We start from the raw sequence: 24,211 nt of genomic DNA, 5'->3' as shown, positions 1-24,211 counted from the left end.
TTTGGTTGTCTGCTGAGATGATGTCAACTTTAAGGCCAGGAATTTGTCAATATAGAGAAAAATTTGATGTTAAGAGGCAACTTCCCTTTAGTTTTCATCTTTTCTCCTGATTGTGATTTTTTTCTTTTAAAATCTGTCTTAACCATTTTTCCTCCTGTAGTTTAATCCTAAAGACCAACCAATGAGTCAAATGAACATTTTTACACTTTTCCTCGCAAGAATGAAATGCAGACTGGGCATCTGTGTTGATTAGTTGGTATTTAATGTTAATGCCAAGACTCTATTATAGACACTTTGTTTCCCTAATAGAATATTGAATCTTACCTTTAGAAATCAATACTAAAAGTCTGAAATTATTTTATGTAAAATTCTGCACTAATTAGATGGTCATGTGTGTAGTAAATTATCTTTTTTTCTCTTCGTCTTTGTTTTATGAAAGGGTTTTGTTACTATTGATTTCTTAAAAATACATGTTTTTATTGATTTCAGAGAGAGGAAGGGAGAGGTAGAGAGAGATAGAAACATAAATTATGAGAGAGAATCATGGATCAGCTGCCTCCTGTACGCCCACTACTAGAGATTGAGCCCCAAACCCAGGCATGTGCCCTGACCAGGAATTGAACTGTGACCTCCTGGTTAATGGATCCACCCTCAATCACTGAGCCACACCAGTTGGGCCCTATTTGATACTGTTTAATGACCCTGAAAATCCCATTCAGATAAATTATTATTATCATAGGCTTTTACAAACCTGCTTTTGTTAGAAATGTTCAAATTCTAAAGTAAGATGACTTTGGTTGTTTACTTGGTACATATATTTTCTTCTTAGAATAATAATATATTGCTTAAGTTATCATCTGAATAATTTCTGAATGTTCGAGTAGAGTAAAACCCTGAATTCCTAAGTGCAATAAGTTTTCAAGATAATTAAAGACCTGATATTTTGCTTTAAAATATTGGAGGCTCTTGTCATTTCACATTTATCTTCTGCATTAGCAGTGTTTTATCAATACTTTCACATGATATTTTGTAAACTCATATTTGGTTTATACAGTATAGGTTCAGAAAAGAAAACTAGGGTTTCTTTCATAAGATTTTATAGGAGCAGTAAAGCTGAAAAGGTTAATGTACAAGTTAAAGAGAGCTTGGGTAATGGTCTGTTTTCTGGTGAATTTGTAAACAAGTAATTAGATCATATTACTTTCTTTTAGGAAGTATAAGAAAAGAAAAAATAATGCCCGAGAAAATCCCTTAATTATACAAATGTTAAGTATATTCCTTTGGTTGGGTTTTATGTTTTCCAGTTTTGTTTGCTCCTTTGATGTCCTTCTTTGTGCATAAGCTCTATCAAAGCAGAGAGTGTATATCTGATTAACCTAAGGTTGAAAGGGCTCAGTATAATGTTTTTTGAAATGAAGACAACCACTACTCCTGCTTTACTAAATAGCCTGAAGGTCACCTTTTTGCTAAAGGAGGTAATGAAGAATAACCTACCTATTCCTATTAAGTACTAGAAGCTAATTTGTTTTGTTTTTAAATTTTATTTATTGATTTTAAAGAGAGAGAAAGAGAAACACCGATTTGTTGTTCCACTTATTTATGTACTCATTGGTTGATTTTTGTATGTGCCCTGACTGGAGTTCAAACCTGCAACCTTGGTGTAGCAGGACGATGCTCTAGCCCAGTGGTCGGCAAACTGCGGCTCGCGAGCCACATGTGGCTCTTTGGCCCCTTGAGTGTGGCTCTTCCAGAAAATACCACGTGCAGGTGCACAGGTACAGTGCGATGGAAACTTTGTGGCCCATGCGCAGAAGTTGGTATTTTGTGGAAGAGCCACACTCAAGAGGCCAAAGAGCCACATGTGGCTCGCGAGCCGCAGTTTGCCGACCACTGCTCTAGCCAACTGAGCTACCTGGCCAGGGGCCCCCCCCCCCCCCCCCCCCCGCCCGAAGAATCTCTGGATGTTTCAAGGAATACTAAATATTTAAAACAAAGAAAAACTGGCAAAAGGATTTCTTAAAAAATAAATTTCTTTTTAAAAAAAATGATAGAAAAAACCTTAAGGAAAGATATGTCTCTGAAATTGTTCATTTTATTGATGGCTTAATTCTTTCTCCAACTTCTCTAGGTGTATATAGTAGTTAGTGAATTATAAATACCAGGTACTGGTGTGCCTTTAACCTGGTCATTTCAGAATCATCTAACCTGTCAGCAAAAACCCTTATAATTGCTTAATGTATGCTCTGAGAACACGTTCTGAATCCCTTGCTCACTTCCTTCCCCTTCTGGCACCCCTTAAGCTGACCTCCTGTTTTTTAATTGTTTTTTTTCTTTTTGGTTCTCTGATTGAGTGATTTTTTTCTACCCTGTCTTCTAATTCACTGATCTGATCCTTGGCTTCCCCTAATCTGCTGTGTATTCCTTCCACTGTGTTCTTTATTAGTGCTATGTCATTCTTCATAGTTACTTTATCTGTTCTCATGCCATCTTTGCCATCATTATTTTGAACTCTATGTCTGATAAATTCCTTATCTCCATTTTATTTAGCTCTTCTTCTGGAGAATTCTCTTGTTCTTTCGTTTGGGGCTTGTTTTTTTTGTCTCCCCATTTTGGCTGCCTATTTGAGTTTGTGACTGTGAATTAGGTAGATCTGTTTTGCCTCCTAATCTCTGGAGCAGGCCAGTGTCAGGTGCTGTTTCTGACTGGCCCTGTATACCGTTTGGAGCTATCCGCAATCCACAGCTTGTGGCTTCCTCTGCTGTGGCTGGGTGCCTTTGGAGAGGACCAAGATGTGCACCAACAGTGACAAGGATATTAGAAGTTATAGACCACCCCTCACGAACATAAACATAGAACAAAAATCCTCAGTAAAGTATTAGCAAATTGAATCCAGCCATACATAGCAAGATAAGACATTATGAATGAGATCTTTAATGTTTTTCAAAAGACATAAAGGTTGGGATTTCTTTATTACTTCTTTGACTATTCAGATAATGCACCTTTGGCTGTGATTCCATGTGGAGCCTGGGTCATTAGGGTCCAAATTCATAACGATTGCAACTATTTCATCATGCCATTGTAATTTAAATCTTTATCAAGAATTGAGGTATAGTTTAGCTATGAAAGTAAATGTATTTTATGACATTGTCTAAAGTGTACTTTGATTCCAAAGTTTTCATTTTCAGCTTTGGTATATTCAGTAACAGACATTTACCTTGTCTTGCAGATCAAGGTATTTTGGAAACTATATTAATAGATAGCTGCATCTTTCCAAGTACTACAATAGTAAGTAGATGCCTTTTATATAATTAGCTGTCTCCTGATTGTTATTTCCAAAGTACTAAAAAGCCTTCAGGTTTAAGTCATAGCTAGTTTTCTAAATGCTGACACCTCTTTAAAGTATATTCTTAACTCTTTTTACTTATAATGCTTCTAATACTGGCCCTAATCCTTTCATTTTGATGAACATACCAAAAATTGTCTTCTTTGAAAGATCTATTTTGTACTGGGCTCTTTTTTTTTTTTTTTTTTTTTTTTTTTCCTATTTTGAGGTCCTTTTCTTTCAATCCAGCCAGACTCTGTAAATATAGTCATATTCCTGCCCTTTTATGAAAAATAATGGAATGGAAAATAGTGCTATTTGATATTGTTTACATACTTTTCTTTTTGTGTGTTTCCCCTTGGTAGCCAGATCATTTGAGCAGTTTAATTATTGTGATGCTGTATGATTTTCAAGATAGAAAATTTCAAGCTCGTCTCCTTTCTGATAACAAACAGTGCATAGTGGAAGTTCAAGAAGTAGAGAACCTTCTTAACAGGTAACTGTAAAAGTAAAAAGGATGTTTTATGTGGAATCATTATTAGTATTTTCATTGGCAAAATTCTATACAGTATAATGTATAATACGTGTCAAATTTTATAGAGAAAAAATATAAAAGTTCACAGGTTTCTTACATTCCTTTAAAAGCAATATTAAACTGCCCTGGCTCGTGTTCAGTTGTTTGGAGCTTCGTCCCATACACCAAAAGGTGGTGGGTTCCATTCCCAGTTAGAGCTCATTACTAGGTTTAGGGTTCCATTCCTGGTCGGGAGGCACTCAATCGATGTTTCTCTCCCACATCAGTGTTTCTCTCTCTTCCTTCCTCTCTCTAAAATCAGTAAAAAACAAAACATCCTCGAGTGAGGATTTAAAACAGTATTGAGCCGAAACCGGTTTGGCTCAGTGGATAGAGCGTCGGCCTGCAGACTGAAAGGTCCCAGGTTCGATTCCGGTCAAGGGCATGTACCTGGGTTGCGGGCACATCCCCAGTAGGAGATGTGCAGGAGGCAGCTGATCGATGTTTCTCTCTCATCGATGTTTCTGACTCTCTATCTCTCTCCCTTCCTCTCTGTAAAAAATCAATAAAATATATTAAAAAAAAAAATAAATAAAACAGTATTGAGCCCAGCTGGTGTGACTCAGGGGTTGAGGAAGCAAGAGGTCATTGGTTTGATCCCTGGTCAGGGCACATGCCTGGGTTGCAGGCTCAATCCCCAATAGGGGGCATGCAGGAGGCAGCCGATAGATGATGTTTCTCTCTCATCAATGTTTCTCTCTATCCCTCTTCCTTCCCCTCTCTCTCTCTAAAAATAAAAAATGTATTAGAAAACACACAACAGTATTGAAACCCTGGCTGGTGTGGCTCAGTTGGTTGGGCGTTGTCCTGTGCACCAAAAGGTTGCTGGTTCAATTCCTGTTAAGGGCACATGCCAATCCCCTGTAGGGGGCATGCAGGAGACAGCTGATGGATATTTCCCTCTCCCATCAATCTTTCTCTCTTTTTCTCCCCCTCTCCCTTCCGCTCTCTCTAAAAATCAGTAAAAAACCTTAAGAAAACAACAGTATTGAACAGGTTAAATCTTTTGTTTAAATCAAGTTGTAAGATCCAACTTCTATTTGGAAAATCATTAAAAATTCTTAAGGATTTTTGCACATACATAAATTAAATTTCATTTGAAATAGTTATTTATTTACTTAGCTTTGTTTATAACTTTAAAAAAAAATCTATACTGTGTCAAATGAGAATTCCAACAGTAGATAAGAACCCACTGCTTTGAAAAATTGAAAAAACACACAAACTTTTACTTAATTAAAAACAAACATGTTTTGATTTTGTTTTTATCCTAAATATTAGCAGAAACCTACTATGGAGATAATAAAAAGGTAGTGTGGAGAGCTAATGAAACTAATGTATATAAAATGCTTAGATTAGAACCAGACACATAGTAAATGGTCAATAAACATTAAGTGCTATTGTTGTTAGGGCTTTTGTTATTATGCTGTTGAACCATAATAGAAAGCACTTTATAGCAACAACAACAATCTTGTAGGAAGATTTTTATCTAACAGATAATTTGAAATAGTTGTCAGTGTAATACCTGATTTTATATTGTTACTAAAGGCCCGGTGCACGAAATTCGTGCATCGGGGGCAGGATCCCCTCAGCCCAGCCTGCACCCTCTCCAATCCAGGACCCCTCGGGGGATGTCTATACTTGGAAAGATGCAGTTGGACCTCCCTCTCACAATCCGGGACCACTGGCTCCTAACTGCTCACCTGCCTGCCTGATTGCCCCTAACTTCCCCCTCTGCTGGCTGGTTGCCCCCAACTTCCCCTCCCACCCTCGCCAGCCTGGTTGCCCCTCACTGTCCCCCTCTCCGCTGGCCTGGTCACCCCCAAATGCCCCCCCCCCCCCCCACTGGTCTGGTCGCCCCACACAGCCTGCTGCTCAGTCGTTTGGTCGGCCCTCACTAACCCCCCTGCTGGCCTGGTCACCCCACACCTGCTGCTCAGTTGTTTGATCGTCCCTCACTTTCGCCGGCCTGGTCGCCCCACGCAGCCTGTTCGGCTGTCCGTTCGGTTGTTTCGGTTGCAACGGTTGCTTAGGCTTTTATATATAGAGATGGGAAATCAAGCAGTTTCATTTAAATTATTGAAGGCTGAGACCAGAGGACTCAGGTAGTGGAGTGATATGGCTTACATTTATTGAGCACTTAATATGTATCAATCACTGTTATAAGAAACTCTTGACATAATTACCTTATAAGGTGGACACTCTTATCATTTCCACACATGGGAAAATGGAGGCATAGAGAGGTTAAAGGAACCTATCTAATGTCATAGAGTTAGAAAGGGGAGTAGACAGAATTCAAATTTCAGGAAGGCTTTAATGTTTATATGCTGCCACTCCTTGCCTTTGTGTTTCTCAACCTTCCTAATGCCTCGACCCTTTAATACAGTTCCTCATGTTGTGGTGACCCCCAACCATAAAATTATTTTCGTTGCTACTTCATAACTATAATCTTGCTACTGTTATGAATTGTAATGTAAATATCTGATATGCAGGGTGTATTTTCAGGGGTCACGACCCACAGGTTGAGAACCACTGCTAGGATATGAGGCTTGGCTGAGTACTCTGGAAGATTAAAGACAGGATGTAGTCATAGCTCATGTTAGTTGTAGCCATGAGAAATTGTGGAATGGAGGTTAAGCTTAGGAATTACGTAACTACAATTTAACATATAGAAAGGAAGCTCTGGCTATATGTACAATGGGGACGCTGGTAAAAAGAGAAAATTGAGCAGTTTTCCATGATAACATTAAAATTGTAGCAGGAGATGGACTTCTGGCTCAGGAATGTTGGGAAAGGCTACTTTTGCTTCCATTTTCATCATTGCAGTCTGCCTCACAGCTCTGGAAAACTTTTTTTTTTTTTTTTTTTTTGGTAGCTAGAGTATTTCATTTACAGAAGTAATATGTTTGGTTATTCTAATAGCATTTAGATTTGGTCTTTGTCCTCAATCTGATATTTATATAAAATCTTTATAACTGTATATATACTTTAAATTACTTTTTGTGTGATTTAATGATATTAAAATTTGGAAAATTATTTCTCCCTGTACTTACCCATATACACAATACATATATTTTTCTAGGTTTCATACCTCTAATCTTTCTTTTAAAATATATTTTATTGATTTTTTACAGAGAGGAAGGGAGAGGGATAGAGAGTTAGAAACATCAATGAGAGAGAAACATCGATCAGCTGCCTCCTGCACACTCCCTACTGGGGATATGCCCGCAACCAAGGTACATGCCCTTGACCAGAATTGAACCTGGGACCCTTGAGTCCACAGGCTGACGCTCTATCCACTGAGCCAAACCGGTTAGGGCCATATCTCTAATCTTTATATTTCATGATTAAATAGTCCAGTCAATGCATTTACAGATAGTCCTCGGGTTACGTCGGACTCGTACGTCATTTCGTGGTTACGTCGCCATCTCCCATTTATTTATTAAAAAAAAAGTTCCATCATTCGACATATGTACATATGTGCTTTATGTTTTTTATTATTTACCACAAATAAAGGTCAGGAATTGTTATCTGTCTTTTAAATTTTTTTTACTGTTTCACTTCATTACTGCTCTGTATGTGCTCCATGTGAGTGATGTAGGTGCTAATGTAGGTGGGTTCCAACTTATGGCGAAAATCACGTTTCGTTGCGCCATAAGAACGGATCTCTGACATAACCCAAGGACCTACTATGTATGCATTAAATTTGAACTATGTAGGTATTTGGACAGATTATTTAATAAAAAATAGTTTGTACTCAGAAACAGTTCACAGTGTATAATATAGAACTGTTACCTCCTTTATATTAATGTATTCTTTTATGTGCATTGATGTATTATGTAATTGTTTTTAGTATCCCTTCCTGTAGTTTTGTGACATTAATACATAGGACTATACCAATCTAATTTTATTGTAGCCCTAGAAGACTTCATGTTTGAAAACACTTTCCCTTCCAAGTGCCTCTATGTTTGTTCTCTCCCTCTTCTTCTCTTTCTTCCTCTCCAACTCCCCTATGCACGTACACATATTCACACATAAACACATTCTTAAGTGAAAAGTTCTCATTCTATCAAGTAGATAATAAGCTTAATTTTATTAAGCTTCTGGCAGTCGCATACATCACCCTGGTTGTACTTGACTCTTTTGTGGATTCTCTTCCCTATTTCTCATTTAAGGGTATGATTTTTTTCTAGTTCCTTTTTAAAAAAAACATGTTTTTATTGATTTCAGAGAGGAAGGGAGAGGAAAAGAGAGATAGAAACATCAATGATGAGAGAGAATCATTGATTGGCTGCCTCCTGCACAGTCCCCATTGGGAACTGAGCCTGCAACCCAGGCATGTGCCCTTGACTGGAATCGAACCTGGGATGCTTCAGTCTGCACACCGACACACTATCCACTGAGCCAAACCAGCTAGGGCTCAAGGTTATCCTTGAGGTTTATTATTCAATTAGATTCCTACTGTGAAAATGATAAGAATATGGGTCAAAAGAAAGTCTTGTATTCTCATGTATTAAAAACTAGTGGCCCAGTGCACAAAATTAGTGCACATTAAAAGGGAATTAATTAGAGGAAATATTTTAATATTTTATTTGCCCTTTCTCTATAATAGAAGTGTCAGAGATGAAAGAAAATTAGTAAAATATATATGAAAATCTTCCTCCTGTCAGAGTCTGGGGTATGCTGTAGAACCCAGAGTCATGTCCCTGCCCACCTGCGTGGGCCTCGAAATCACTTGAAACCCAGACCTGGCTGGCCCCACCCCTGTCAAGCCCCGCAGGGTGGAGGGCACAGCCTCAGGTCCCCCGTCAAGCCCTGCTGGGCGGGGGGTGTGGCCTCAGGTCCCCCGTCAAGCCCTGCTGGGCGGGGGGCGTGGCATCAGGTCCCCCGGCCCGGCCTCAGGTCCTCTGGGCATGAGGGTGTGACAACCATTTGCATATTAGCTCTTTATTATATAGGATTGGGGCTGTGAGATCAAGAAAAATGATTGGGTCTTCATGGTCATGCTAACCAATTCTTTTTCTTTTCTGTTGTTTGGAACTTTGAGGCATGGGATAATCAGAACTAGGAAGGGCTTGATACAGATTCATGCAAGTTCCTTAATCTTATCAAGACTACCTTGGCCTGGTAGCTCAGTGGGTTAGAGCATTGTCCTCATATACCATGGTTGTGGGTTTGATCCCAGGTCAAGACACATACAAGAACCAACCAATGAATGCATAAATAAGTGGAACAACAAAATCAATGTCTCTCTCTCTCTCTGTCTCCCCCCCCCCCCCCCCCCCCCCGTAAAAAAAGAATACTACACTGATGCTGTCTTAAGGTCACACAGCTAGTAAGTGACAGAACCTGAATTTAACTTCAGGTTTGTCTGACTCTAAATCCTACACCTCTCTCACTACATTAAATTTGTCTTGAAACTAGCACTTGATATAAGTATCTGAGCAGATGCACAGTTAACTATACAGGGGCAGCAAAAACTGAAAAGAGGAAGCAGGATTATTGGATTTCTATTTTCAAATATGGCCATTTTTTATTTTAGACTATAAAAATTTGAAATAGAATTACTGAAGGATTTGTTAAAATTTGAAATCTAATTTGTTAATGTCTCCAGTGGAAAATTAATAGACTTGTCTTCAATGCAGTAATCACCAAGAATGGATTTTCTGTCTCTAGTTTTAAGACAAAATTGGCTGCGGCATTGGCAAGATGTCGAATCAAACATGATGCCCTTTCAATTGACCACATTCTTCCAGAAACAGTTAGGAACCAGGAACTAAGGGCCTCCACTTTGCCACTTTATGCTTGGATAAATACTTTAAAAATTAGGTAAGAGTTTTAATCAAATTCTTTATTCATATTTCAAAATAATGTGATAAGAAATATTACCTTTTAAATGGGGGGAGTAATTGGAGAATCATAGTTTAGTTCAGAATCTTATCACCAAACTACCAAAGATAATCACGTAAATAGGTTAGCTTTTCTGTCTCTATCTTTTAACTGATTGTTGCCTAAAATTGTAAGTTCCATTAAATGTAATATATAGAGTGGTGTTTTTGTTTTTGTTTTTTTGTAAGAAAAGATGCTAGTGTTAAATACATTTTTAATGTAATATATTTGTAGTTACAACCTAATGTTGTATGTTTACAGCCCTGAAGAAGTTTATTTTAGTTTGAAGAAAAGAGGCTACACTAAAGTCAAAACTGTATTGCATATTGGTGGAAAAGTCTTTGCTGTGGACCAACATTGCTATGATGTCTTAATTTTTCCATCTCATCTTAAAAGTGATCTTCTAAATATAGATCTCTTCAAAGATTATAAACTCATATTTCAGGTAAATTAACACTTATATTCATTGTGATTCTCAATAATCCTACTTATCCAAAGAATCTCTCCACTGAAAAATAAAACCTGCTCTAGCCAATTTGGCTCAGTGGATAGAGCATCGGCCCCAGGGACTGAAGGGTCCTGGGTTCAATTCTGGTCAAGGGCATGTACCTTGGTTGCAGGCTCAATCCCCAGCCCCAGTCGGGGTACATGGGGGAGGCAACCACTCTCCCTCACATCATTGTTTTTCTCTCTCTCTGTCTCTCCCCCTCCCTTCCTTCCACTCTCTCTAAGACTCAATAGAAAAATATCTTCAGGTGAGGATTATCAACAACAAAAAATAAATAAAATCTAACAAACTGATTATATTTTTATAGATTATCAGGGAGGTTTCTAATTTCCACCTTGAATAAAATTAATACCTCTACAATCAGTGTTCCTATTGTACTTTGGCATTTTTGTCCTAGGTGAAGTTGTAAAGAACATATTCTCTCTCCAGATTCTATACGTGGGGAGACTTGTAATGCTGGCAGCTATATTTTTCTCTCCCAAGGGAAGATTCAAGAGAAGGTACAATGATACCTTTTCTTCCTTATATTTCTGTGGAAAACGCTAGAGCCATCCTGCATTTGAAAATGCAGTGTGTGATACTTTCCAATTATCTCTTTAATATAGTCTTAAAGCTTTGATTTGTAAGAGGTGTGTAATGTCTGTCAATGCAGGAAGAGAATATGAGATATAATGAGGTTTCCATAAATGAAAAATAAAAGGTCTAAAATATTAAGTTAAATTAATTTTTATGTTCTTAGATTCTGATTCTTAGCTCAGATTTACCTGGTCTTCTAAGGTTTATTCCTTTACTGGACCCATATTCTTGGGCAGAATCTTTTGGCCTTGTATTAGAGAGAGAGACCCTACTGAGCACTGAGATCAACTGCAGAACCCCAGTCTGTGTAGCTTCCTTTTATATGCTTGTCAGCCATTTTTTAAGCTCTGTGAACTAGCAGCAATTTAAATTACAATGTAATAGGGAAGAAAGAATGGCAGTATCCCTGGCCAGGTAGCTCAGTTGGTTAAACATTGTCCTGATACTCCAAGGTTGCTGGTTTGATCCCTTCTCAGAGAACATACAAGAATCAACCAATAAATGCATAAATAAGTAGAACAACAAATTGATGTTTCTCTCTCATTCTTCTTTCCTCTCTCTCTCTCTCTCAAATCAATCAATAAAAATTTTTTTTAAAAGAAGAATGGCAGTAGTAGATGAATGGGCTTTCATGAATGACTAGGAATGGGCAGGACATCACTAATCTATTAATCACATTTTGGGGACTTTGGCATTGCATTATATACCTCTTGCAAATCAAAGTTAAGTGATAACAGTCATAATTTAAGCTAAACAAAGGTCTTTGTTTTAAATCAGTTTATATCAGTTATTTTTGTTAACTTTGTATTTTAATGTATAGGATGTTTTAAAATAAAATGGGTTAGGTGTCTCTTCAAGATTCCTACCAACTACTTTCTTTTACCAAAAGAAGTCAGTTCATGCTTCTAGTTAAATTCTTTGAAATTCTAATCATACCATATCTTGCAGGACAAATCTCGAAGTCTTGCTGTCCATTCTGTAAAGGCTTTATTAAATGTGGATGATGATATCTTAATGGTCAATACAGGTTCGTGGTACACAGTTGCCCATATGTCAAACTTAACAAATAATATCTCAAAAATATTTGTGTGTGGAGTGCAATCACAAGCTAAGCATCCTGACCTGAAGAACCTTTTCACAAAAATGGGATGTAAAAGTAAGTACCAATATTCATTTGTTTGATAATGTTCTACAAGAGTTAGAGCCTTGGCCAGGTAGCTCAGTTGGTTGGAGCATCGTCCTGAAACACCAACGTTGCAGGTTGGTCCCCGGTCAGAGCATATACAAGAGGGAACCAATGAGTGCATGGATACATAGAACAACAAAGTTGATGTTTCTCTCTCTCCCTTCCTCTCTCTCTCTAAAACCAATCAATAAAAATTACAAAAAGATTTAGAAATATCAAAAATGTTTGAATTTGTTATTTTTAATGTAAAAACTCTATGTGAACTATACTCTTAAAATCCGCACTAACTCATGCTATATCAGTCTGTTCTTATCGATTAATATTGGTTAAACAACTACAGTTTTTGAAAATGTATTTTTATTGATTTTTAGAGAGAAAGGGAGAAAAGAGAGAGAGAGAGAGAGGGAGAAACATCTATGTTAGAGTGACACATCTATTGGCTACCTTCTGCACAGAGATTGAGCCTGCAACCCAGGCATGTGCCCTAATTGGGAATGGAACCAGCAACCTTTCTGTGCATGGAACAATGCCCAACCAACTTAGCTACATCAGCCAGGGCTAAACAACTAGTTTAAATTAATGAACATATTGGTACTTTGGTATATTGCTTGACATTTAGCCACTATTTAATTTTAGGTTTAAACAATAAGTAGTCAAAGTGAGTGGTAGAAATGATTGATCACCCTTTAGTAAATAAGAACACAATCATAGGAGAGCTTAAGGGACAAAGATATTATCTAGAAGATAAGTCCCCTTATGCTTCTTATTTTAAAAAAAGGTTTTTATTGGATCATGCTAGGACTAAAAATAACATTTATTATAGGCCCAGTGAGGCTGAAAAGTAAGAAAAACTTTTGACAGATTCACAGGATGAGGGAGAGAAAAAGTAGAATTCAGGGCTTGACCTAGAAAAATAGACTGGTAAATAACCAGCATTTTATTTGGAGCACAAAAGAAGTATATCCTGGATAGTAATCAGTTCTCCCATGAATTGAAGCCCAAATGTCAATCATCTCAATTAGCAGTTGGATTACGATGATCTGGGATTGCTAGTGCTCAGATTTAGCTGCCTACCAGAAGCAAAAGTAAATTCTCCCTGGAAGAACATAACATAATCCTAGGTTTCATATTATCTCTTAAATTTTTTCAAATGCAATGTCTGGCACTAAATTATAAAAAACAACCCACTAGACAAACAAAAACAAAAGCTATAGCTGAAATAAAGAGAAAAAAAACACACTATAATAGAAGCAAGCCCACGGAGGGTCCAATACTAGAGATATCAGATGTGGACTTCAAAATAACTATGATTAATATGCTGATGAGACTAAATGCCAAGTTGTAGAATTTCAGCAGAGAACTGGAAACAATTTTAAAAAGTGAAAAGAAGCCCAACTGGTGTGGCTCAGTGGTTGAGCATTGACCCATGCACCAAGAGGTCACAGGTTTGATTCCCGGTCATGGCATATGCCTGGGTTGCAGGCTTGATCCCCAGTAGGGGTGTCTAGGATGCAACCCATCGATGTTGATGTTTCTCTTTCGTCAGTGTTTCTATCTCTCTCTCCTTTCTTTTTCTCTCTTTAAAATCAATAAAAACATATTTAAAAAAATTAAAAGTCAGAAGAAAATTCTAGAACTGAAAAATACAATATGTGAAATTAAGATATTGATAGATTTATTAGATTAGACAAAGCTAAAGAAAGAATAAGTGAACTGATAAGCCTGAAGAAAATACCCCAACTAAAGCATGAGAAGACAAAAGTGTGAATAATATGAAAGATATCACAAAATACACATGAGACTCGGTGATCCAGTGATTGCATGTATGTTGTGACTGGGAAACCAGGAAAAGAGAAGAGGAATTGGAAAGAAATAATACTCGAAATTCAGGCTGGAAATTTTTCAAAATGGATGTAATAAATTAAGTCATAGATCTAAGAAGCCCTATGCATTCCAGTAAGAATAAATATACCAAAAATATACAAGGCACATCATAGCATAATTGCAGAAAGACAAAGTCAAAGAACAGTGTTCAAAGCAACCAGGGAGATGATACATACTACTCTTTTTTTTTTTTTTATCTTTATTGTTGAGAGTATTACAGATGTCCTCCTTATTTTTCCCCCATTGACCCCCTCGACCTGATTCCCACCCCAACCCAGGCCTTCACTGTCTGTGTCCATAGGTAAGATCTTTGGTTAATCTCTTTCCGCCCCTCCTTCCCCCCTTCCCTCTGAGATTCGTCAGTCTGTTCCATGCTTCCATGCCTCTGATTCCGTTTCATTCACCTGTTTATTTATTCACTAGATTTCTTGTTCATTTATTTTGATTTTTAGACTTGATTGTTGAGAGATATGTCTTTGTTGCCACTTTATTGTTCATATTTTATCCTCCTCCTTCTTCCTCTCCTTAATTAATACCCTCTAACATTTCATATAATATTGGTTTGGTGGTGATGAACTCCTTTAGCTTTTTCTTGTTTGTGAAGCTCTTTATATGACCCTCAATTCTAAATGATAGCTTTGCTGGGTAGAGTAATCTCGGTTGTAGGTCCTTACTGTTCATCACTTTGAATATTTCTTGCCACTCCCTTCTGGCCTGCAAAGTTTCTGTTAAGAAATGATCTGACAGTCATATGGGTGCTCCCTTGTTGGTAACTAACTGCTTTTCTATTGCTGCTTTTAAGATTCTGTCTTTAACCCTTGGCATTTTAATTATGAGGTGTCTTGGTTTGGGCCTCTTTGGGTTCCTCTTGTTTGGGACTCTCTGTGCTTCCTGGACTTGTAGGTCTATTTCTTTCACCAGGTAGGGGAAGTTTTCTGTCGTCATTTCTTCAAATAGGTTTCAATATCTTGCTCTCTTTCTTCTCCTTCTGGCACCCCCATAATGCACATGTTGGTATGCTTGAAGTTGTCCCAGAGGCTCCTTACACTTTCTTCATATTTTTTTATTCTTTTTTTCTTTTTGCTCTTCTGATTGGGTGTTTTTTGCTTCGTCATTTTCCAAGTCATTGATTTGATTCACAGAATCCTCTACTGTTGAATCCCTGTAAATAGTTCTTTATTTCAGTTAGTGTATGCTTAATTTCTGACTGGTCCTTTTTCATGTCTTTGGCATTCTCACTAAGATTCTTGAAAGTCTCATGAAGACCCTTGTGTAACCTTCTAATCGTGGTTTTGAACTCTGTATCTAATATTTGCTTACTTCCATTTTTTTCATTTGTGACATGTTTCTTTGTCTCCAAATTTAATCTGCTTCCCTGTGTTTGTTTCTATGTAATAGGCAGAGCTCCTATATCTCCTGGAATTGGTAGAGTGGCCTTGTATAGTAGGTGTCCTGTAGGGCCCAGGGGCTCAGCCTTCCTAGTCACCAGAGCTGGGCCCTCTTGTGCACCCCTGTGTGGGCTGTGTGCAAGGTCTTGTAGTTGAGTCTTTCTGGGAGGAGTTGATCTCCAGGTCAATTGGCTGTGATGACCAGCTGTGAGTACAGTGAGAGAACTGCTGTGCAGGATTCGAAGCCTAACTGTGAAGCAAGGCAGGCTTGTGCTAGTGCCAGGTCTTGGGCATTTTATTGATAGGTTAGGGCATGCTGTCAACAGCTGGAGTTTGTTTGATAGATTTTAACAAAGCCTGAGCCAGGACAGGCCATTCATTTGGAAAAGTTGCTGGAAACAGCTTGGGTGGAGCTGCAAATTCGATGGGGTGGGGTCTCAGGGAATCACCAGGGCGGAGCAAACAGTGTGGGCCGCACTGATATGGCTGCCAGCGCAGGAACAATAACCCTTGCCAGCATCCCTGTCTGGGAGAAAGCCGCCCCTGGGTTCCTGCCCCAATGCCAAACAGTCCAGTTCCTCCCAGTATGTGTCTGGGTCCCTTAGAGCCACCCAGTGTTGGAGCTCAGAGGTATTGAGTCCGAGTAAGTTCACATACTGGCCATTTAAAAGGAACATTTGGGTCTCCAGCAGCCTCTCTGTCACTGAGCCCCAATCCCTGTTGGTTTTTTGTTTTAATATATTTTTGTTGATTTCTGAGAGGAACAGAGAGGGAGAGAGAGATAGAAACATCAATAATGACAGAGAATCATTGATTGCCTGCCTCCTGTATGTCCCCTACTGGGGATTGAGCCCGCAACCTGGGCATATGCCCTTGACCAGTATTGAACCTGGGACCCTTCAGTCTGCAGGCCAACACTCTATCTACTAAGCCAAACTGGCTAGGGCCTGGCTGGTTTTCACAGCCTGTAGTTATGGGGGCTTCTCTTCCCAGCTCTGGGACCTCTTTCTCCTCTTGGGTGGCCTCCACATAGACGATATCTCTACTGGTTTAAAAAGCAGCACACGTGGGTGACGGACCAGCTCGCTCAATGCGGGCTCCCTTCCTACCAATCTCAGTGTGTTTTCTTCTCTAGTTGTAGGGCTTCCATTCAGCCAGCTTTCAGGCAGTTCTCAATGATGGTTCTGTATTTTAGTTGTAATTTTGATACATACTACTCTTAATGGAATAACAATAAAACTAAAAACTAACTTTTCAACAGAAACAATGAAGCCAAAAGACCTTTAAACAATATCTACATGCTGAAAGAAACTGCCAGGCTAGATTTTCATACTCAACAGAAATATCATTTAAAATAAAGTGAAATAAAGACATTTTCAGACAAATAAAATCTGAGTTTGTCACCAGCAGACACAATAAAGGGTATACTAAAGACTATTGTTTAAATAGAAAGAACATCATCTCATATAGAAGGTTGTAGATACTGGAAGAAATGAAGAACTATGGAAAAGGTAAGTATATAGGTAAATCTAAATAAGTATAGTCTAATGCAGCCATGGGCAAACTACGGCCCATGGGCAGGATCCGGCCCGTTTGAAATGAATAAAACTAAAAAAAAAAAAAAAAAAAGCCCGTACCCTTTTATGTAATGATGTTTACTTTGAATTTATATTAGTTCACACAAACACTCCATCCATGCTTTTGTTCCGGCCCTCCGGTCCAGTTTAAGAACCCATTGTAGCCCTCAAGTCAAAAAGTTTGCCCACCCCTGGTCTAATGTCTTGTGGGATTGTAAATATGTTGTTATATGTAATTAAAATAAAATACAACAACGTCACATAGAAGGAAATAGAATTAATATGTTCTGTCATTCTTATTCTGTCCATGAAATGATAAAAGTAGTAAATTATTAAGTCAGTGATGTGTGTTATAATATTTGAAGCAATCAAACAAATAATGTATATCTAATAGCTAAGGGAGAGAGGGAAATGGAACAGGGAATTGGAATATCATATTAACATGTATGATACATACTACTGAAACAACTGCAATATATAATATTCTAGAGGCCCGGTGCACAAAATTTGTGCACAGGTAGGGTCCCTAGGCCTGGCTGGCGATCAGGGCTGATCTGTAGGGCGACCAGTGGGGCAATTGGGGGGCCGCCCCTGCTGGCATCTGCCTTGGCTGGCCTGAGGCCTGTGGGCCGGGGACAGCTCCTGCATTGAGTGTCTGTCCCCTGGTAGTCTGCGCATCATAGCAACCAGTCATTCCACCGGTCGTTCTGCCATTTGGTCGATTTGCATAAAAGGTTTTTATTATATAGGATATATTTTATATTTATTCATACACACACACACATACTAGAGACCTGGTGCATGGATTCATATACTGGTGGGGTCCCTCGGCCTGGCCTGCAGCTCTCTGACATCCCCCAAGGGGTCCCAGATTGCGAGAGGGTGCAGGTCAGGCCTAGGGACCCCACTGGTGCACAATCGGGCCAGGGAGAGATGACAGGAGGGGTCTAGGGCATGTCCGGCCTATCTCGCCCAGTCCCGATGGGCCAGACCCCAGTAGTAAGGTCAGTGCGCATCATAGCAAACGGTCGAACAGTCGCTTAGGCTTTTATATATATAGATTATGCTAAAACCACTCAATGAGGAAGAAATAACAAATACTGCTGGGACAACTGGATAGCCACTTGCAAAAGAATGAAGTTGGCCCTAGCTGGTTTGGCTCCATGGATAGAGCATTGGCATGTGGACCACAGGGTCCCAGGTTCAATTCCAGTTAAGAGCCCATGCCTCAGTTGCAGGCTCCTTTCCAGCCTGGGCCCTGATCAGGGGTTATACAGGAGGCAACCAATCGATGTGTTGCTCTCACATTGATATTTCTCTCTGTCTTTTCCTATCTCTTCCACTCTTAAAATCAGTGGAAGAAAAGTCTCAGGTAAGGATTAAAAAAAGAGAGAAAGAAAATGAAGTTCACCTCCTACCTCAAGTTATATACAAAAATTAACACAAAGTGGATTAAAGACAGAGATATAAGAGGTAAAACTATAGGGCTCCTAGAAGAAATCACAGGGTATGTCTTCATGACTTTGGACTTAGCAGTGGTTATTTAGATATAATAGCAAAACAAAAGAAAAAATTAGCTAAATTGGACTTTATCCAAATTAAAAACTTGTTCTTCACAGGTCACTATCAAGATAGTGAAAAAGACAACCCACAGAATGGGAGTAAATATTTGAAAATCATATTTCTGATAAGAGACTTGTATCTAAAATATATTAAACTCAATAATAAGACAAATATCACAAATAATGGATAAAGGACCTGAATTTATTCTGACTCAAGAAAAAGATCATAAAACAATTATGATCTGGCCCTGGCTAGTTCAGTTGGTTAGAGTACCATCCCAATTTGCCAAGGTTGTAGGTTCGATCCCTGGTCAGGGCACATATAAAAAAAATTCTGAGCCCATTCTGATCAAAATCACTACAGATCCTAGAGACAGTTAAAACATAATAAAAAGACACTATGAGCAACTTAATGCCAACAAACTTGAACATTTAAACAACATGGGCATATTCCCGGAACAATACAACTTACCAAAACTTAACACAACTTTTGGTATACTCTATACTCCATTTCTCCATTGCCAGCTGGGTCAGCATTAGGCTCTGCCTTCAAAAGGTGCTGGAGAGACATTGCAAGACTTTTTCCCTGTGGCGGCCATGCAGAGGTCCTAGCAGTGTTAGCCTTGCCCTCAGAGAGCTCAATCTCAGTCTTGCTGCCCCTTCCCCTCCTCTGACTTGTTAAGTTCCTTATTTACAGTTCTTTCAGCCACGGTAGGCAGTGGCTACTGTACAGTTATCACCTCTGTACATTTTAGAGCTCTCAAGTAGTTGACCACCTTTTACCTAGTTAACAGGGAAAACAGGAACTATTGGGTGGCCAAGCATAGAGGAAAGGAGGTTTCTCCTTTTAGAAGTATTCCAGATAATAAAAAAAGGGCGATAGAATTAGTATATAGTAGCCCCTCCTTATCCGTAGGGAATACAATGGGTGCCTCAAACCACACGTGTGATAAAGTTTAATTTTTTAACTAGGCACAGTAAGAGATTAACAACAACTAATAAAATGGAACAGTTTTGACAATATACTGCAATAAAAGTTATGTGAATATGGTCTCCCTCTCTCTCAGAATATCTTATTGTTCTGTGCTCACCCTTCTTGTGATGAGATGTGAGATGATAAACACCTACATAATGAGATGAAGTGTTAGGCTACTATGATCCTCTGATGATATATCAGAAGGAGGATCATCTGCTTCCAGTGATCCTGAACCACTGAGCCATGGCGATGTCAATGGTTGATGTCAGGAGCAGCTGAAGTTGATGATTGGGGAAATTTAATATTTCAGACCATGGTTGACCACAGGTAACTGAAACCATGAAAACAAACTGTGGCTAAGGGGACACCACCCTATGACTATTTTATAACCCCTTTGCTGATACTACAAAGGGAACATAGTGGGTGAATATGACACCATTTGTGAAGCAGTTTTGCTTCTCTCTGCCTCCCCACCGAAAAAGAAAAAACAAGAGAGTCTGAATCTAATTGAGCTTCTAAAGATCTACTAATTGATGGGAAGAACAAAAAACAGGGACATATGAAATTACACTCTAGGGCAGCAATTAGCAAAATCCAGACTGTGGGAAAATCTAGTACAAATAACCAAGTTTCATTAAGAAATAAATGGTAAGAAAAATAGAAGGGGAAGCTTCTTTAGATAAAAAAATTTAATATAAGATGTATCAATTCAAACTATTAAAAATGTTTGACATGTGTATCTGATGAGAAATTTTAGCCATCATTTGATGCCATTATTATTTAATGGTAATTAGGATTTTTTAAAATTTTGTAATTCTATTTTAAAAGGAGTTTTTATCTTTTAGAGATATACGGTGAAATATTTATAGATTCAAAGTATGTGGGGTGGTGGAAGTGGATGCAGATGTAAATGAAACGATTGAACATGAATGGTTCACTGTTGCAGGACTGTGACAGTACTTGAGAATTTATTATATATATTATGGCTGTTTTTGTATATGTTTGAACTTTTCTAATAAGTTAAAATGGGGGTGGGAGGACAAAAGGCCCACTTGAATAAAACAATAATTTCAAAGGAGACAGAATAGGAAGAGGGAAAACTTAATCAGGAGAGAGGAAGGAGTGGGTAGGGCAATTTCAGGAGTGGCTCCTCAGCAGTGAGGGGAACATGAGCCATCGCAGAAGCAGAGAAGTGGCCTGAGATAGGGGCACAGAGCCCTGGCCAGCTTTCTCAGTGGTTAGAACCTTGGCCCAGGGACTGAAGGCTCCCGGGTTTGATTCTTTGCAAGGGCATGTACCTCAGTTGCAGATTGTTGTTGGAGATTAACAACAACAAAAATGATAGGGTACAGAGAGGTATAACCTGAGGGAGGGCAGACTCTCAAACTAAATTTCAAGGCCCCTGAGTGACCTTACACTGTGGCTCATAAATACTACTGATATCTGGGGTTTTTTTCTGGGAAGATAGAATATAAAAGGGCATTTTAAAAAATGGACAGGGAAATAACCATTACTGAGCACTCAGGGTACACAAGGCACCATGTGAGCTTAACTACTTCATCTCAGTCTTCACCACCATTAGATGAGGGAGGCTTTGTTATCCCACATTAATGAAGAAGGAAATGGAGGCTTCGAGAGATTGTCACGCAGCTAGTAAATAGTGAAATCGGGAATCAAATTTGGGTATTTTTGTGTCTAAAGCCATTTCCCTCCACTGCAGCATACTGCTTTAAATGGAATCTTAAGTTCAGAATGGAAAACTTAATTATGTCTTATGTAGGAAATATTTAAACTTCAAAATCACTCTCTCAAGTGAAGAGAAAAGCCTACAGAATTCATGTATTAACTTTGGGAATTTATCAGAGATGAACATCATCTTTTCTGACTACATTAGAATGACTTTTTGTGGCGATGAGGATTTAAAAATGAACAATGATAAATAGGCTTACTTACATACTGCATTAAGGCTTTTAATTAGTATTTTACATTAATTTTTTCTATATTTTTCTCCCAGATATTGAAATACTTCCTGAGACATTTCTGAACATTGAATGGAAGGATAATAGATTACAGAAAGTTAAAGTGATTCTGCTGCTACCTCGTTGTTCAGGACTGGGTATTAGTAATCCAGTAGAATTTATTTTAAATGAGCATGAAGGTACTTGTTTTAATTTTTAAATTATTGAAATGTATTGATAATTTAAATAAAATTATTTAAAATAATTAAAATGACATCAGATATATCTGATTAAGAATAGCTTCCATGTATGAAATACTATGTATAATGTACTTGATATTCATTGCCTCATTTAATCCTTAAGCCAATCCTGTGAGATATGGGCAAGGGTGATATTCAAAATATGTATTAATTGGAATGATGTAGGCAATCAGAACAGAAGCTGGCCAGTGCTGTTCTGGCATATTCTGGAAGGTATTACAATTTATCAGCATTTACTTTTATTTTTTAAAATATTTTTTTAAATTGATTTCAGAGAGGAAGAGAAAGGGATGCAGAGATAGAAACATCAATGATGAAAGAGAATCATTGATCAGCTGCCTCTTGCACGCCCTCTACTAGGGATCAATCCCGCAACCTGTGCATGTGCCCTTTACTGGGATCGAACCTGGGACCCTTCAGTCCACAGGCCAACATTCTATCCACTGAGTCAAACCAGCTAGGCCGCAGTGGTTCTCAACCTGTGGGTTGCAACCCCTTTGGCGGTCGAACGACCCTTACACAGGGGTCGCCTAAGACCATCTTGCATATCAGGTATTTACATTATGATTCATAACAGTAGCAACATTACAGTTATGAAGTAGCAACGAAAATAATTTTATGGTTGGGGTCACAACATGAGGAACTGTATTTAAAGGGCCAGAAGGTTGAGAACCACTGAGCTAGGGCAACAATTTATCCAAATTTTATAGATGAAAAACTGAGACTCAGAAAGATTAATTCATTTTTATAAGGTCACACAGCTAGTTAGGAGCAGAACTAGGACTCAAATTTAGAAATGCCTGATTTCAGAACCTATATTCTAAGCACAGGCCTAATTAAATCATAATCAGACTGTTTCAAAGTCAAGACTTCCTTAACATGAGTATTCTGATATGAATACTCAGATTAAATGTTAATTCTAGGAATATTTTATTTCCTTCTTTAATAAATTTCAAAATATTATTTAACATTAACCTTTATTGAGCACTTACATGTAAGGCACTACTGAGCTAAGCACTTCATTTGGGTAATGTCACCAAATCCTCACAAGAACGCAAAGTAGTAGTTACTCTTATAATCTTCACCTTACAAATACAGACTCTGAGGCTTACAGTGGAGTTTGAAGTCCCCCAGTCATTAGACTAGTAAGTGTCAGAGCCCAGATGCAAGCACAACCGCTCTGACTCCAAGGTCGGCACTTCGAATCCTTCTCAATCACAGCGTACTGGCCCCACGTTAACTGAAACTGACCCCTGTGTATATTGAAAGGCGTAGATAAAGGTAACTAGAACATTAGACAAGACATTCCACTAATATTCAGAACATGGGGAGTAACTTTTCTCTTTCTAGCAAGGACATAATTAAAAATTGAGAAAAAGAAATGAAAGGAAAGGAACTAATATTTATTGAGCAAAACTGTGTCCCAGTCGATAGTCTAGGTAGTACACATGCACTATCACTTAATAGTCACAATAACTTTTTGGGGATAGTGTTATTTGATTATTTCTATTTTACTGAGAGGAAAAATCAAGACTCAGAGAAATTTAGCAAGTTGTCTAAGGTCATATAGCTAGTAAATAGAGAAACTGGGTTTTAAACTTAATCAGTTAACATTTTCTTTCAGTAACTACATTTTATTTATTTATTTGCTTCTTTGTTTGTTTGTTTATTTTGCTACATTATCTTTAATTGGACTTACACTGTACCATGTAGAATATTGACCTTCTGTAGATAATGTTTTTCCAGTGAGAGTTAAACAGAAGAATCACTATCTGAGAAGGGAGAGCAGACTGAGAAAATGCCTGCACTAACTCTGGGAAATGATCAATGAAGAATTAGTAGACACTGAAAAGAGAGGGAAGAAATAGCACCTATAATAAGCCTCGCAGGCAAGAGAATCATAGCTGAGAATGTGGGTCTCTGGTCTTATCCTGGGCCATGTTGGAGTGGGAATGCAGAACTAAATAAGCTGTGGATGAAAATAAACTGGAAGCTGGGAGGCCAGCCCAAAGGAAACTACAAATGATGAGAAAGGGAGACAGGAAAAAGTTTTCTAGGTATTGGTAATGTTTTGAGGCAAGAGGATAAAGCAACAAGTGGTCTTTGGCAAACTTGGGAAAACTGAGCGTTTTTGAAGGTAACTGTACTTTGAGGAAATCATAGCCAAAGCAAACAAGGAGCTGCTGACCTGATGACTATGGTAGAAACAGTAGCCATGAATTTAGGGGATGAATACAAAAGATGTTTCATCAGACTTAGATGATAGGTGGAAGAGAGCAATCATGAATTCATTTTGGAAAACATTGAAAACCGTTAGAACCATTGAAGAATATATGAAATTTAAAATAACTTGGAATTATTTTAAAATAGGATGAAAAAGGTAATCTGTATGGTTTTAGAGTGTAATAATGTATAAATAGTCCTTTAAAAAGTGGTGGATAATTTTAGAACAGGTAGAAAGATGTGGAGTGTAAAACTAAATTGAAAAGAAATGGAGTTTAATTAACCTTCAGTGATATTACTGGAGTGGGGAACCGCCAAATATGGGGTAAAA

The 24,211-nt window shown here is 38.3% G+C and overlaps 1 protein-coding gene across 2 annotated transcripts in view; it reads left to right on the top strand.

The window, feature by feature from the left end:
- NSUN7 (NOP2/Sun RNA methyltransferase family member 7) overlaps positions 1 to 24,211 on the top strand; it is a 43,668-nt gene that overhangs the window by 2,425 nt on the left and 17,032 nt on the right. For both annotated transcript variants that reach the window (XM_070397708.1, XM_070397707.1), the window contains exons 3-8: positions 3,227 to 3,285; positions 3,688 to 3,818; positions 9,570 to 9,722; positions 10,044 to 10,227; positions 11,815 to 12,022; positions 21,454 to 21,597. In XM_070397708.1, coding sequence (XP_070253809.1) covers positions 3,227 to 3,285; positions 3,688 to 3,818; positions 9,570 to 9,722; positions 10,044 to 10,227; positions 11,815 to 12,022; positions 21,454 to 21,597 — 879 coding nt within the window. The remainder of the gene's footprint in view (positions 1 to 3,226; positions 3,286 to 3,687; positions 3,819 to 9,569; positions 9,723 to 10,043; positions 10,228 to 11,814; positions 12,023 to 21,453; positions 21,598 to 24,211) is intronic.

This window comes from Myotis yumanensis, unplaced genomic scaffold (genome assembly GCF_028538775.1).
Source record: "Myotis yumanensis isolate MYYU_CA2020_CCGP unplaced genomic scaffold, mMyoYum1.0.hap1 SCAF_1, whole genome shotgun sequence".
NCBI lineage: Eukaryota > Metazoa > Chordata > Mammalia > Chiroptera > Vespertilionidae > Myotis > Myotis yumanensis.
The sequence above is the reverse complement of the archived record's forward strand: the minus strand, read 5'-3'. Positions and strand labels throughout refer to the sequence as shown.